At 36.1% G+C, this 16,889-nt stretch overlaps 1 protein-coding gene across 5 annotated transcripts; it reads right to left on the bottom strand.

The window, feature by feature from the left end:
- Window positions 1-14,823, bottom strand: LOC129793727 (rap guanine nucleotide exchange factor 2). 5 transcript variants are annotated; one of them, XM_055833961.1, is made up of 13 exons: window positions 14,308-14,823; window positions 14,067-14,194; window positions 13,913-13,996; window positions 9,358-9,433; window positions 8,996-9,280; window positions 6,279-8,402; window positions 4,750-5,274; window positions 4,167-4,659; window positions 2,693-2,887; window positions 2,268-2,609; window positions 1,626-1,838; window positions 1,255-1,479; window positions 1-280 (listed from the first exon to the last, which is right to left on the bottom strand). In XM_055833961.1, the coding sequence occupies exons 1-13, from the start codon at window positions 14,380-14,382 to the stop codon at window positions 249-251; spliced, it is 4,797 nt and encodes a 1,598-aa protein (XP_055689936.1). In that variant the 5' UTR covers window positions 14,383-14,823; the 3' UTR covers window positions 1-248. The 5 variants fall into 5 exon arrangements, with proteins under 5 accessions (XP_055689936.1, XP_055689938.1, XP_055689939.1 ...); XM_055833963.1 differs by lacking the exon at window positions 1,626-1,838 and having other exon boundaries at window positions 14,308-14,821; XM_055833964.1 differs by lacking the exons at window positions 13,913-13,996; window positions 14,067-14,194; window positions 14,308-14,823 and adding an exon at window positions 11,971-12,999.
- Window positions 14,824-16,889: the final 2,066 nt, after the last annotated feature.

Here is a 16,889-nt window from a genome sequence, read left to right as displayed (position 1 = left end):
TTTTTAGCACTAAATTAATATTTATTTAAGAGGAATATTTGCAATTAAAAAAAAAAGACTCAAATTCTAAATCTAAAATTGGGAATTAAATTAGTTAACAAATATTGACAAAATAAACAAGAGGCAATATTTTTTTCTTTTAATAAATCTTTTGGTGTTTCGTTAGTTTTTTTAAATGTGGTGTGTTGTCTTGTCTTGGAATGTGAGAAAAAAAACTTACTATTTGTCTCTCTTTTTTTTCTTTTCCTTTAGACTGCCGACACTTGCGTCTCCTCGTCATCTATAAAGAAAAAGAAAAAAAGCAGCAATTAAATAAAATTTTGAATAAAAGCTCAATTCACAATAAAAGCTTTTTTTTCCTAATGCTAGACATTTGTTCTTTATTCTTTTCCGACAATTGCCTAGTTTTCTTTCAAATATTACACTTTAGATCATTTTTTCCCAAACGTTCAACGTTTGTTTTAACAGCTGAATTGCAGAATTTAAGACAAATTATTTATTCCAATGTGTTGAAGCTTCTTTTCAAATAATTAACGTCTTTCTATTTAACCTTTTTTCATTCATTATTTATACTGCGCTTTCAAAGTTTCTTAAAGCTTTTGAAAATTCTCCTAATTTTTAGCATGAAACAATTTATCTGAATAAATATCTTCGAATTATCCGTCAAGATTCGGATAATTCGCAAAAATTCGTCAAGATTCGGATTGTTTTTTTCAAGAACAGAACTAATCGTTAAGATTCGAATTTTTCGTCAAAAAACATTCAGATTTTTCGTCAAGTTTCGGATTATTTGTCGAGATTCAGATTATTTGCAAATAAATTTAGAACAATTTGTCAAAATTGGGATTATTCGTCGAAATTCGGATAATTCGTCAAGTTACTTTTCAAGAAGATTCGTCAAGTTTCGGATTATATGTCAAAATTCGGATAATTCGCAAAAATTCGAAAAGAATTGAATTATTTGATGAGATTCGGATTAATTATCAATAGGATTAGAACAATTTGTCAACATTAGGATTATTCGTCCAGATTCGGATAATTCGCTAAAATAATCAAAATATTCAACACATCCCTTGGCATGGAATGTATTTGTATTTGAGACACTTCTTCTGACTAAAATACTGATTTACTGATTAAAATAAAAGATTCCAACTCCAACTCATCAATAAAATCTCTTTAATAATTATTTTTTCACAACCAAAAGGAACCCAAAAACAAACAAATGAAGGAAAGTATAATAAGCAGTCAACTCACCATCTTCATCTTCATCCTCTGGCTCTGGGCGGTAGTGCGTTTGGGGCGCAATCAACCCCCCGGGATTCCCTGCTGCTGTCACTGTTGTCACCCCCTCGTGGCTGTGTGCCCTCCCGAGACGATGCAAGCGTGCCATTTGTGCTGCAACACTATAGGCTGGTGGTAGCCGTGGGCATCCTGCACCCCTAGCCCCGTGTCCACCCACACTTGCCACCATTGGATGCGCTGCAACCAATACAAAATCAAAAACTTTCAACAAAAATCTCCTTTTTTAACAAATTTTCTTCGTAAGAAAAAGTAAATTACAAACAGAGAGAGAGAGAAGCAAGAGAGAATGCGCTCATGCGGGTGGAAGAGAGGGGTGTCCTTACCGTTGTATCGTGTGCCAGAATGAAATTGTGGTGATGTGAGAAAGTTTGTCGTGGACCCATGGAGTGGTGAGACGATTGGTGTGAGTTGATAGGGGAGATCTCCATTCAATGCTTGGGAATTTGACGGGCCATGCGCATGGGGGTGATGATGCGGTGGCGGAGGCACCCCAATTGCCGGTGTTGACATGATATAATTGCCCAATCCGCAGGAGCCTTCGCCACAACATGCGGAACACACAGAAACAAGACAACAAGACATTTTCATGCAGGTTTTCACAACAGCAATGATTTGTTTTAAGTACAACATTCAAATGAAAGTGGGTGGGAGAATGTGTTTGAGATTGCCTCAGGAAGCTCCTGAAGTCTTCCATTCGATTGATTTTTATGAATGAAGACTCCTGGGTGTGAATTCTCCAAGAGTGAAAAACTCCCGTGATAAACTCCCGAAGGTTTTAGCGTTTTGAAAGAATCGTGGAAACCGGGAAAATCTCACGTGAAGTTTTCCTCACTTTTTCCCCTGCAAAAAAACTTCGGGAATTTCTCACGGGAGTTTTTCCCTCTTAGAAAATACTATCCCTGGAACCCCAAGACAATCCCAACCATTAAGACTTGACGAAAGAAGTATGTAGAAGAAGAACTTACCGTGCATTGCTGAATGACGCCTCTGCTGGAGTGTTGGCGACGGGGAATTGTGCACAATAGACGATGCAACGTGATACAGCCCACTATTGCTCTCTGAACAATTACTCTGATTATCCGCCGTTGATTGCGCACACGACCCATGGCCACTGTCACTTGACGTCAAGCTGCTGGATGTGATTGTCTTCCGCAGTGGCATATTGCTCAATGACGTCACACTGCTACTCTCAGCTGAGAGATCCACAGACGGGACGGGAGTTGGGGTATCTGAGTGACTTCTCTCGTGAATAGCGCGTCCACCTACGTGCCCACTTGGGAAGCTATGAGCTGAATACGAGACGGATCCTTTGAAGGAAGAACGCAGCAAGAAAAATTGAGATTTTAGCCACTGAATGTGCTTGAAAAAATTCTTCTCTTCGTTGCCTTACCTGCACTACTACTCGGGTTAATGCGTCGGTGGGTATTTGGTGAGGGTGATGGACTAATGGATGATTGCTGAAGCGTTGATGTGTAATGCCCAAGGCCAGGGAGGACAATCCCCGGATGTTTTGGATGGTGGGGGCGTGTTTTGCTCTGCTCCGAAAGCGCCAGGATTTTCTTAACAGCCTGCGGTGATGCAGCTCCTGGAGGAAGCGCAAGAGGTCAGAAACGAGAACGTTTCTCTTCTAAATTTAAATTGGGGGAGGTTTCATTTTCAATTGAGACACAATGAGGAAACTTTTAGGGCAATTTTTTGTTGGGGTGACTTGAGAGAGTTTAAACATTCTTTAAAAAAAATAGTTAAAATGACTGAAGTAATCAGTGAATATCTTCAATCATTTGAATTGGTCAAAATGATCGAAGAACTTTAGTAAAATTGACAGATTAATTCAGTTAAATCACGCGAGTGCTTTATCCATTTGAATTAGTCAAAATTGGTGAAAAAAATTGTTAAGTATCTTTCACAAATTGAATTAGTTAAAATGAGCAAAGTGGTGGATGATCTTTCAAATATATTGTTTTACATAAATAATTGGCGAATATTTTTCACTAATAAACGTACGTGTTTGGTCAAAACTTTAATAATTTTGTCAAATTCATTTCATGGAAGGTATTTTACAATTTTATTCAGTCAAAGTGTATTTTGACGAATTTATTTCAGCGAAGATTTTTACAATTTTATTCAGTCAAAGAGTATTTTGACGAATTTATTTCAGCGAAGATTTTTACAATTTTATTCAGTCAAAGAGTATTTTGACGAATTTATTTCTGCGAAGATTTTTACAATTTTATTCAGTCAAAGAGTATTTTGACGAATTTATTTCAGCGAAGATTTTTACAATTTTATTCAGTCAAAGAGTATTTTGACGAATTTATTTCAGCGAAGATTTTTACAATTTTATTCAGTCAAAGAGTATTTTGACGAATTTATTTCAGCGAAGATTTTTACAATTTTATTCAGTCAAAGAGTATTTTGACGAATTTATTTCAGCGAAGATTTTTACAATTTTATTCAGTCAAAGAGTATTTTGACGAATTTATTTCAGCGAAGATTTTTATAATTTTATTCAGTCAAAGAGTATTTTTTTTTACGAATTTATTTCAGCGAAGATTTTTACAATTTTATTCAGTCAAAGAGTATTTTGACGTATCCAAAAAAATGATGAAATAACTTCGCTCAATGTGACCGAATTGAATTATCCTGTCAATTTAACTGAAGTACATTGATCGTTTTAACAGATTCAATTAGCTGAAGATCCTGACTGATTACTACAGTAATTTTAACCAATTTCTTTAAGAGCGCAGATAAAGCACGCAAAAGCACGGATTAAATTAATTAATTTGCTTCATATTCTATTTTTAGTCTAATCCTTTGACCCAAATTAGAAGGAAAATAAAAAAAAGATTAAGAAGAAAACTCACCAAACTTCCCACTGGCTGCAGCTGTTGACACAGCAGCCCCAATGGCAGCACCAGCTGTTGAAATATGCGCCGATTTCTTCCCTTCACTCGTACTACTTGTACTTGATGTTGTGCTGAGTGTTGGCGATGGATGCCTCTTGCGGATGGTGACAGAACTCGGGGCAGACCCGCCGCTGGGTTCACATTCAGCCGACAACGCGTGCAGGGCATCCTCATCCGTTGTTACCTTCATATTATTCAAATATGCCTTCACACGACGCACCATTTGAGCCTCTTCGAACATTTTCTTCGGATTCGGTGCTGCTGTACTCTTCTTCCGCCGTTTCACCGTTGCCTGCCCACCCCCGAGGAAGTTCGACGTACCACCCCCGGATGTAGCCACGGACATCTGATTGAGTGCCACCATTGCGGAACTCGGTGGTTGCCCACGAAGCTCCAGCATTGTTAGCAAATCATTCGGCGAATTGCACATGTAGGCTAAACTACGAACCTCCTGCAGAGCGCAAAGAGAAAAACAAGAAAATTTTACATGGTCCAAGCCTTTGCTTCCCTTCTCTCTCTCTCTCTCTCTCTCTCTCATTACCTTTGCAATCATTCGGAGTTTCTCAAAATTAATTAAACCCTCAATGCGTGAATCATTGCCAAGGTGGATGAATGTTAAATCCTTCTTAACAACGGGGTAAAAGGGGATGATTGGGTGCTGTGTAACAAGTTCAGTTGAAACCAATTGCCGATACTTTGACATATTCCTCGATGGATCCATCAACTCCTGCAGATCCCCAAAGAGTTTCTGATACTTTGACGGCAACTTATCCCACGTGGCCCGTAGGCGACTCACAGCGGCGTGCCCCAACCCCGAAACAATGGCAAACATTGAATTGAAATTCCGACACTCCTTGCAGTGTCGCGCCACCTTGACGAATTGCTTAATGATCTTCATGCGTCGCACAATATTCCCTTCGCTACAGATCTCCGTGACAACCCAGAACATCTCCCGGTTGACAAGTTCGGCAAATTGCTTCAGCATTGGTGTCCCATAGGGGGAACGTAGCTCAAAGAGGTCATCAATGTACTCTGTACTCTCAATTTGGCGGAAAATTGCAAAGTCCTGCCGAAAGAAAATTAATTATGGTTTATTTTTTAAGAAGGAACTTGAAGTAAATTAGGAAAGGAAAAAACTTAAGGAAAGAACTTAAATAAGAATAAAAAAAAATTAAATCTGAGAAAAAAACTTTAAGAAACAAACAAACTTTATGAAATTCAAGGAAAAAACTTTAAAAAGAATTAAAACTAAAACTCAGAGAAAGAAAATTAAGAAACTAAAAAAAATAAAAGACAATTTTAAGATATTAAAGGACAAGAATTTGAAGAATCTCAAGAAACCTTACAGAAACTTAAGAGTTTAATAAAGAAAGTTAGAAAACGAACTGAAACAAAAATAATCTTTAAGAAAGAAACTTTTGTTCTTTTAAAATACATTTTAAATAAATTTGACAAAATTGTAGAAAAGTTTAAGAAATTTTAAAGAGAAAATTCAGAAAAATAAATCAATAAAAGAATTTTAAAAAGATTTTCTTTAACCAGATTTCAATTATTGAAATAGGCCTAAGTGTTTCAAAATAGGCCTTATTTTTTAAGCCAAATTTTAGTTTTTTAGGTCAGACCTAGATTTTTATATGAGGTAAAATAAGGCTGAATTAGGAATGAATTAAAAAACATTGAGCCTCATTTCAGTCTGTGCTTAAGGCCTTATCTTAAGGCCTAACCTAAGAAACTTACGTACTGCATGAAAAATTAAAGTTTGCCTGGCTTAAGGAACTGATTAAGTCAGACTTATAAAAAGAAAATTTGAAAAAGTCCAAAAAAAATTAAGAAACTCAAAGAAAATATAAAAGAAATTTAGAAAAAACAATTTTTAAAAATTTAAGAGAATTAAAGAAGATTAAGAAGAAGAAATTAAAGATTGAAACTTAAAAAAATATTTTAAGTAAAGAACTTGACAAAAACTTAAGAATAAAAAATAAGAAGAAAAAAAACTTTTAAAATTTTAATAAAAAACTTCTAAACCTATAAACTAATTTAAAAAAAAAAAGAAAACTTAATGATCCTTACCTGAAAGGTCAACTGCATGGCAACCTCATTGGCATTGAGCTGAAGGAAATGCACCACATTCTCCCGCACAAGCTCGGCGGCAACATCATCCGGGACGAGTGTCTCAGTGATACCGTTTGTCTTGAGGTAGTACCTAGCTGATAAGCCAATGCGTTCAGCTAAGTTTTGCATTTGATCTGGCAGTCGTCGCTGTTTAACCATCCCACCTTCGCCCACGCTGACTTCGCACAGGGAGAAATTCGAACTTGTCTCATGAATCCCGAATTCCTGAAGGGCCAGCATGACAACCTCATGAGCCGTTGTCTCCTTGTGCACCAGGAGATACTTGCAAGTTTGATCGGCTTTGTAGACTTTCAGCACGTGCTCTGGGTAGTCTGCAGCCCGATTATCGTCGTAGTAGGTACTTAGATCGGGATTACTCTGACTATGGTAGATTGTTGGCCCCGACGTTGAGGGTGTTGTTGTTGTAACACTCTGGGAAGATCCTGAACTTGTACTACTGTTGTCACCACCACTTCCTGGCGCAACTGTGTTGGGTACTGGAGGTGGGGATTCAGCATCAATACTCCCTTCGGTGGCAAGAAGGAGGGAATTCTTCGGAAGGAGATTCATCTTAATCAGAGCCTTCTGGAGGCGTCTCTTCGGCGCCAGCGTCATGAAACCACTGCTGCTCTTTGCACTTGGTGCCGGTGGAGCTGACAAGGGGCCCATTGGTGGTGGATTCGGGATTGCCGGTGGGGAAGCAGGTACGCGCATTGCTGCATCTGCCTGATCAACGCCAGCAATCAAGTCTGCTGCCGATAGCCTCGCTCGTGGATCCTGCAAATCCGGTACAACTCTCCGCCTTGCTGGACGACTTCGCTGCGGCGAGAGGCATTCAGGCGTTGCCAGCATCTCTCTGAATGCCAACAGATTGCTTCGTAGTGTCACACTGAGGTGTGTTGTACTCCGAAGCAGTTCAAGTGCCCTCGCAAGGGTCACGTGCTCCAAACTATTCCCATTAACCTCGAGAATTTGATCGCCACGCTTGAATCCCACCTCTTCGGCCTTTGTTCGCCTCTCAACACCAATAACAAACACCCCCAAACCCCCTCTTTCACTCCCACCACTTATTTCAAAGTGCAACGGCTCATCTCGTGAGGATCTCGTGAGTGTGACTACCCGTGTACGGGCTTTGGCAGCGCAAGCTATGTGCAACAGACGCAGCTGACCCTCCATGGCTTTCTTCTCCAGCCCAACTTCGAAAGCCTCCAAGAATTCCATCATTTGCCCATCAAATTCAAAGTCCGTAAAGTGATTATTCACCCACAGAATCACTGTGCGCGTGACACGATCCCTAATCTCGGTGGGTGTTGCTGAGCACGTTGACGGGGAGGTGTCTTCATTCTCAAACCACGTCAACAGCTGCTGTGCCACTTGATTGGGATTCTCAATGAATGTCCGATAAGTTAGCAGGAAGTCCTCAACGTACGTTGGATCCGTCATGGAATTCTCCTCAATCAGCTGCAACATTAATCGTTCGGGTGTTCCCCGAATAACAACATGACCACGCCTTGTTCCAGCATCAAGGAGCCCATGGCGCAATTCAGTTATCATCACCAATTGCCCATTGTCCTCATGTCGCTTCGTATTCTCCTCTCCCTGATGCTGAATCCTGTAGTAGTCCGTCTGCGTGATGCAGACAAATTGGCAGTCATCGCATTTTGTTCGCATTACACCCTGATGATACAACTTATCCATTGTGGGTAAAATACCAAAACTATCACCAACTTGTAGCTCCTCATGCTCCCCATTTGCATGCTCAATCTCAACGTGACCATTTATAAGGACACTCCACGAATCCAACTCTTCCCCATCATTCATAACCATCGTGCCGGCCTTCTCGACAACAGCAAACACCATTACGCTACACAATGCCCGCCGCACGGCCAGCGTGAGGCTCGTGAAGGCTTTGAGCTTTTGCGTAAATTCAAGGAGTGTCTCAATATCATCTTCTGTCCGATCGGTGGGATCCTTCTCTAAACATTCCCGTACTGTATCGCGTACGGTTAAACTATCCATACTCTCAGCTAAATCCTCCTCATCTGAATCCACCACACTCTCCACAAGCCCCGAGAGATCAACCTGAATTGATTTAGAAAAGTAAAGGCTTGAGTCTGCATTATCTGATTATCCTTGGATCCTAAGTCTGGTTCGTTAAGTCCTAAGTTAACTACTAATCTGTTAATCTAACTAGATAGCCTAAAATGCTTTTCTTTTTAAAATTAATATTTAGTTAACTTAGTTTCCTTCAATATGAAAGCTGTCTGTTAATTTTAGTTAACGTGATTTCCTTTAAACTGAGATAGGAGTTTACTCGCTCATATTTAAAAGAAAATTAAAAGACTTATTCTTTCATTTTTTTCTTATTTATTAAAGCCTTTAAGAAAACCGTTTACTTATCTTTCTCCTCAAGTAAAATATTTAAATTGCCTAAGCTTTCATTTGGTTAACGTAGTTTCCTTTTAACGGAGTTAGGAGCTTTATTTTTGGAAAGCAAAATTAACGATTTTAAAACTTTAAAATTACGGTCTTTGTAAATCCGTTAGCTTAGCTTCCTCCTCAAGCAAGGAGCTTTAAATTTTATTCTTCAGTTAACGTAATTTCATTTTCAATAGGAGTTAGGAACTTATTCCCTTCCCAAGTATCCTAACAATCTAAGCTTGTCAAAATCTCACCTCATCGGCATCAATGGATGAACTGTGAACGGAAGTCATGGTGTCGGATCCACTATAAGCTGAACTCGTATCGCTTGAATGACTACCTCTATTGCACTTCTGGTAGAGTTCGGGACGTGACTGATGCCCCGTGTCTACGTCCGTGTAGATTATGTTGAAGGCAGAGCCACCACGCTGCTGACTCTGGTCCATCCCGCGCTCACATCGACCCCTTGCCACCTTTGCGGTCGATGGGCTCAAATGCTGATTGCTTGCCACGTTGCTTGTTACTTCTGGATAATCAATCTATGTCCAAGAAAAAAAAACGAATTCCTCAGATATCCTTAACTCAGATCAGCAAGAACTCAAAAAGGAAAACTTACAACAATCATTTCAGACGACTCCAGCACGAAGCATTCGCTTGGTCTTCGGCAACTGCCGCCGTTGCGTTTCCCAAAGCTACAAAGGACAAGGAAATTAGTTAGCAAAAAAAGGAAGAAAAGAAAGAAGAATTTTCTTTAGAAGCAGACCAAGTACTAAGGGACACCCTATCACTCTTTTCTGCCAACGACCTGCCACGATAGAGCTGTTTGCGCCACGAATCACTAACTTCCGAAATGCACGGAGATGTGGATTTGCGGTCACGGCGAATTTTATTGGGATGACATTCACCACGCGGGGCATGGAAGCTATTCCACCTACGCATTGAATCACCCCCAGATGGGGGACGGCAACGTGCCGCTAGCCTAAGCGTCGACCCAATAGGTCGCCTCGCAATGAATTCCTCATCCATGTCATCCTCCTCCGTCGATGTGCGACTCTCACGCCGACTACCCCCGTCTATGCTCCGGAAAAAATGTTTTTGCATAATTCTCTGCACGACGTCACAAGCCACCCCAACCACCAGGATGTGTGTGAGTGTTTCTATTAATAGCCCAGCTACCTTTACACATCCATGCTCGTTTCGTTCTTGTTAGGCTCAAACCATCCCCCTACTAAACTGATATCCTTTTTATCTTTTCCTTCTAGTAAAACACGACACTATCGTGAATCCCAAAGTCTTAAAAATAAAAAATAAAACTAATTCCCTGAGAATCAAACGGAAATTGTAAAAAGAAACCGAATCCCAACACTGTCCTGCAGAACTCGTCCTGCCAACGCGAAACGAAAATAGCAATCAAGGGACATTGAGGAGAACCTGTGAGATAGGTAATGTTATAAAAATATCTCTGAGAGAACTTCTTCAGGGGAGACGCATCCTCCGAGAGAATTTTCCAATTTTATTCCCATTTCAATACTTTATTCGATACCTTTCAATTTTGCAAAATAAAAACCTTTTTTTAAAAGATATTTCAAAGAATTTTTTCTTTCTAAATTGTAAAAGTATTTTAAGGAAAAGAAAATTTAGGGAAAAGGTTAAAAATGCATTTTCAGAAGAAAAATGTTTCAAAAGAGAGACAATCCTGGAATATTTTTAAGATATGCGCATGCGAATTGTAAAGTTCAAAAGGACACAGGTGCTCATCAGGTATGTAGCACACATTTGCTTGGTCATCCAAAAAGTTCTTAACACTTTTATTGAGTGAAAAAAAAAATTATTTTATTTGAATTAATTTAATTTTTCTTTTATTGATTTTTCAATGATTTTTTAGGCTTTGATTTTGGATCAAATTAAAAGAAGGCAAAAAGAAACTTTAAATTTTTCTATTGAATTAAAAAAATAATAAAAATAAAACTTTGATAAACAAAAAAGTTAAAATTTTATTTAACCCATTAAGACGCGGTATAATACCCTGAAATCACTTTTTTACGCAACGTGTATACATATTCTTATAAGGCTAATAGAATTTTTCTTTTTAAATAAAACAAAATTTTAATGAGAGTTCTTTTCTCTTTCTAAAACAAACGAATCATCAGAAATCAGGATTTCTACATTCTACGCATTTTTAATGGTTTTTCTCATTCCTTAAAACTAGTTCTGAATCTTTCAGTCTTAGAATTTTTAAAAAAAAATATTTTTCGTAAGAATAAAATCTATTCTTATCTATTTTGCATTTTTTAATCATTTTTATTCTTTTAATTTTTGTAATAGTTCTTCAAAATTTTTGTAATTAATTGGCCGTATTCAGCGACCAAGAAACCCTTGAAATTCGCTTGAAATCTTGAAATTTCAGTACAAAATTTAAAGATTTCAAGGGTTTCTTGGTCGCTGAATTAAGCCCAATACTTGACATTTTTTAGATTAGATTTAATATAATAGGTACTAGTTAGATATATTTTTAGGGAAAAATAAAAACTTTGATTTTTTTAAACACATTTAGGACCATTTGACGCCTCAACACGTTTCCGGATAGTTCTAATTATTATTTTACACTGTAAAAATCCCATTTTTTTGATTATTTTTTTAAAAGCTAATAGAATTCTTCCTCTTACTTATTATCTAATTATTATTTAACAATTGTTGAAAAAATATATCAGATATGGAGTATAAAAATCATTAAATTTTCGAAAACAGTGTAAAAAATAAAAAAATATTTGCAAACATTTTGTGAGATTAAAAATGTCCTGAAATTTCTAAACTTCTTAATGTAGTTTAAATGGTTTTTTTCTTTAATTTCTAATTAAAAAAAATATTTTTGAAAAGATTTCGTCATAAAGTAATTAAAGTAATTCATTAAGAAAAAAATCTTTCAACATTAACTATGCCAAAGAAAACTTAGAGATTTATAGCAAAGATCCTTCAAAAAATGTTGCTGAATATCCTTCTAAATGACAGTTGGAATTTGAAATTCCCACAATGATGTTTTTCCAGAGTCTATCCATAAAATTCATAGCGCGGCTGTTCATCAAATTGGAAGTAATTCCCATTGATTGTGGTCGAAAATAGAAACTTTTCGTAAGGTCAGAGGTACAATAAATGCACTTGGATGGATCTTTTACGCATTCCCTTCTTATTTATACGTACAACAACAATTTAGAAGAAAAGAAAAACTTACTTTTAACATTTTTTTTGGTGTTAACACAGGAAAGAAATAAATGTAAATCCAGGAATGAGAGTCACTAATCACTAATTTTTGTGTTCGATTTATTTTTTTAATTGCATACAATGTCCCCTTGTTGGCAATAAATTGGCTTATTGCATGTTTTGTATATTTTTTTTGTATTATTTTCATAGAAAATATTATAGATGCAAAATTTTGTTGTTGTTGTTATTTTATCAAAATAACACGTAGCAGGAAGAGGCAGTAAACACACACTTTCCGTACACTAAACTCTTTTAAACATTATTTCTGTGTTTATATGCAGTGCAGTGAAATAAAAGGTTCCGGACCAAGTGGGGTCTTTTACGTTTATAAAAAAAACTCCGCGGGGTTAAAAAGTTCAATTTTAGATCTCAAAGAAAAAAAATTTAGCACAAAATTTAAATATTTTTTTATTTTGTTTTTAATTCCTTTTGAGTCCTTTTGGAAGAGGGAAACTTTTATTGGTTGAAAGAAGAATTAATAAAATTGTTTATTTGCCAAACAACTGTTTCCCGTCAACATCTCTCCTCCATTCCACATCCTCGATGCATTCTCCACCCAAACATACAATTTATATTAGTTTTTCTTTTCCACTTTGCACAACCACAACTTCTACTACTACTCGACTCAACAATAATGTTGGCCACTTCACTCCACCCAGAAAGCCCTAAAAAAAATTCCCAACTTTTCACCACACCACAGAAACAATTCCTATTGTGAACTTCGCGTGATCCTCGAAGGGTCCCTCAGTGGGATGTAGTTGGGCGAAATAAATTACATTTACCACAAAAGAGTCAAGAAAAGTAAAAGAAAAATATTAAATTAAAAAAAAATAGTTAAGAAAAAACTTCAATAAGTTGCGAGAGTTTCTCTTAACAATATTCGCGTTATAGTGGTGCCTCTCAACGCTCTCACTTCCACTGAAATGTTGGACACATTAACGAGGGCTCACTCAAAGCTGTATTGCGAGACTTTAACCCACACACCTTCTATCCATGTGAAGGAATACATTGATAAAATGTATATGGATACACCGTCGTGGCATACATGGGAAATATTAGAGCTCATTCATTTTGACTTTGCCTCCATGATTGAGTCAGGATTGAGTCCGTTAGTGAAGTAAGAAAAGCTTGAAGGTACATCTGGGAACACTTAATGGTGCCTCAATGACAAATTCATTGAGAGAAAAATATGATGAAACATAAATTTTATGTTACTCCGCAACATATTTTGCTGGAAAGATCTCATGGAATTTTTTTTATGTTGAATAAAAGTTTTTTTTACGAATTTAACACTTTTTCTAATCATCTTTTAGATATTAAGGAAGCCGGATTCAAGACAAGACAGAAAAGAACGCTCTTGTTCTAATCTAACAAAGAACTCAATTGAAAAGGATATTTTTCTTCCTAAATTGTTCTAAAGATAAGGCCTTTGCAAAATCTACCAAAACTAGCCCAAAAAATTTGGGCCTAAACTAAAAAAAAATTATCTAGTTTAAAAACTTAAGGCTTAGCCTAAAATCTTAGTCTTAGACTAAAGCAGTAAAGCCTAATCAAAACAAACTTACGTCTTGTCTAAAAAATTTAGGCCTGACTAGAAAAATTTAGTTTAGGCCCTTCATGAAAAACTTAGGTATAGCTTTAAAATCTAAACTCATGGCTTAAAAAAACCTTCAACTGACCTAAGAAACTTAAGCCAGATTCAGTATTGAATTACACACATTATTCCATTATGTATACCCTCCCATATTTTCAACATCGCTCCTCAAGTTGACGTTATTTCCCTCAAATAAAATTTCTTTGTATTTGTACGTCATTTAACTTGCAAAAGACACAACCAGAGGGAGTAATGCGGCAATGGGAATTTAAGATCTTGCAATTGGGAGAGGTTTCAATGAAAGAGAACTTCGCCTTACCTCGATCCAGGAAGAAACATTGATCCATTGATGAAGACTGCTCCTGAAAGCAGGATATACCAGCATGTTGAGAGTTCACCAGTACTGTTTAAAAAAACGAAGATCACGAATTAAGAAAAACTGAAGCTGGAGGGAATTTGAAAGGGAAACTCACTAGTAGAGGATTTCATTGACATTGTGCCTTTCATAGCGAACAACCTTGCATAGGGATCGTAGGACTGAATCCCTGAGATTTGAAAGTGGCTCCAGGGATCGTAGGCCATAGTAGATCAATTGAAGATCCTTTAATATTGAGAAGAAAGGAAAGATAAAGAAAGAGGTTATGGTGATGAAGCAATCGATCGCGATACGATCACTTCTTGTGCGGATCTCTCGTCCCACTAAAGGAAACGAACCTGAAGGGTTCTCTTATCTGGATCACAGCAGAGTGCGTCAATAAATTGATGATCAATAAACGTTCCAGACGGCATTATGATCCCATCATCATATTAGATTATTTCTCCTTCTCGATCGTACTTCCAACATTGAGATCAAACTTCAAACGATCAACCTTTGCACAAATGTTGGTTTCATCAAAACACACCTTTTTGCATGAAATTTACATTGAAAATAATCACAAATAGATCCCAAAAATTAACACAAAAAGCACCCAAAATTAGCACCAACAACCACTGAGTGGAAAATCGTTAGAAAATTGTGGAAAACACTTGAAGAAAACTGGGAAGAAATGCAAATTTTTCTTGTTGGAATTGTAACCACCTTAAGACATTGACAAGTGTCTTTTGAATCTTATACACCTTGCACACACTGTGCCTTCTTACAGTATAGAGCTTTTGGCATGACTGAGCAGCTAATAGCGAGATGATGTCTCGGAGCCACTTTCTTTCTCAATTTTTGCGAAAAACACGCTGCAGCGTAAACAACGCGCTTCTTATAGAGTACATAAAACAAGCATCTTCGGGGCTTTTAAATCACTTTCGCGCCAATATCGTGCAACAAATACATCTTCTAAAACAACTAATAAAAAATAATAATAACAAAAGAAGCTCAATAAGTTAGCAGAAAAAGAAGTCGCGCAAGAAATGTTGCTGTGAGAGCAATATTTTAAGGAATGAAGAATTTCTTGTAATCACCAAAAGTATGCCATCAGCATAAGTAGGGCGACACGTAAATAAGGAACAGAGTTTATGGGCATTTAACTTTACTTCTTATGCATCATAAAAATATCTCATAAGACACTTTTTGTGTGCAAAAGAAGAATTTCTTTGAGCATTGAATTTCTTATGAAGAAAATTAAGAATTTTAAATAATTAATTTTTCATTTAATTTTATTTAATGACTATTGAAGTACAAATTGTTTTCAAAAAAAATTCTATTTTTGTTTGTAATTCATAATTAAGTAATTCAAAATTATTTAGATAGAAAAATAAAAGAAGACGTTTTAAAAGAATAGTTTTAATTCTTTTTCACGTCTTTTCCGTATGTTTAAGGCTTTCTTTTTAAAAACTAAGAATTTTAATGTTGGCCTAACTTTTTAAAGTTAAACTTAAATTTCTTAAGCTAGGCTTAAGGCCTAAATTAAAGCTTGGCTTAAGGTTCCAGGTTAGGCCTAAGTTTTCTTGGCTACAATCGATTTTGCAAGGTAAGCATTTTAAGGTTTTGTCGTAAAGTCTGGCTTATTCAGGGATAAATTCATCTTTGGATAATTTCTAGGAGATTCAATGCCCAAAGACGAAAACTGACCTTTAATAAGTTTAATTTGGCTTTAGAAACAAACTAACTAGAGTATCTCTCAATGTGAACTAAATGAATTCAATAATTAAAAAAAAATCAATTAAAACTTGATAAAAAAATATAGAAATAATTCTAAATTTTAATTGAATTTAATTTACATATTTTATTTTTTTAAGAATATCTTTAACGTCTCAAGGATTTTCCTTAAAAAATAATTAGTATAAAAAATTCTTTTGATTACTTCTTCTTTATTCAAAAATGTTGAAAGGAAAGAATAAAAGACATTTTCTGTCTTTCCTGCGAATTTCATTGAATGTTGGTTCTTAGAATTTTATTGTTAATAAATAAAAAAAGGAAACTAAACCTGACGATTTCATCATCATCACAAATATCATTGGAATGCTTGGAATTTACAAAAATGAACAAGTTCTAATACCTTTATTTTGAAGACTCGTTTTAAAAAAAATCTTAAAAATACTTTTCTTTCAATTAATTTGTATTAAGAACATTTTCCTTTAAAAAATTCTTTTTAATTGTTTTATTTTAAAGACAGAATATAGAAATCTCTCAAAATTATCTTGTCTTTCCATATTTAAAAAGAATATTTAAGCAAAAGAATTCATCTCATAAATTCTTCTCCTATTCACCCTGTTTAACCCATGAATTTCCATATGCATAAAGATTAAGTTATAAAAGTCTCGGTAATAGTTTGTTGTTTTTTTTTTGAGTCGTTAAAAAGAATTCTCTTGCTTTTGATGCTGAAATTGGACCAGAAAAAAAGTAGAATGAAAAAATTCTTTCGGCAGAAGTTGAATTAAAAAAAAAGAGCACACACAAGAGCCTGTGAGGTCACTGATATACAGCAGAAATGATCGAGTTGAGATTTAGTTGTCTTCTTCGGCAGTTTTTCGTGTCAAAACCCCATCCAATGGCTGAGAATCTTTTCCAGGTGGAAATCAATTGGGTCCAATCAATGGAAACGTGGCGTTTTTTTGCCCCAATCATACCTCAATGGGTATCTCGAGAGCCAGGAGATGTGAATACCACACCAGAACTTTAATGTCTCTATCAACGATCGCACATGCATCCGCGGTGTAAATGGGTGAGATATTGTAAGTGATTGATTCAGGAGAAAAGAGTTGAAATTGCGATTTATTCGTGTTCTTCTGTTAAATTTTTTGAAGAGTTTTCTCTCCAAAAAAAATCTTTTTTTTTTTAGTTAAAACGATCTCTCAGAATTATA

The sequence above is a fragment of the Lutzomyia longipalpis genome, chromosome 3 (assembly GCF_024334085.1).
Source record: "Lutzomyia longipalpis isolate SR_M1_2022 chromosome 3, ASM2433408v1".
Taxonomy (NCBI): domain Eukaryota; kingdom Metazoa; phylum Arthropoda; class Insecta; order Diptera; family Psychodidae; genus Lutzomyia; species Lutzomyia longipalpis.
This window is presented reverse-complemented; position numbering and strand designations above follow the sequence as displayed.

What these genes read in the sequence shown, in the direction of transcription:
- LOC129793727 (XM_055833960.1), bottom strand. Translation starts at nt 9,842, where the DNA reads ATGCAAAAACATTTTTTCCGGAGCATAGACGGGGGTAGTCGGCGTGAG. An exon ending in GCGTCATTCAGCAATGCACG is followed by an intron (nt 1,839 to 2,267) that starts GTAAGTTCTTCT and finishes GTTGTGGCGAAG; the next exon opens with GCTCCTGCGGATTGGGCAAT. An exon ending in AGAGGATGAAGATGAAGATG is followed by an intron (nt 281 to 1,254) that starts GTGAGTTGACTG and finishes TTTTCTTTATAG; the next exon opens with ATGACGAGGAGACGCAAGTG.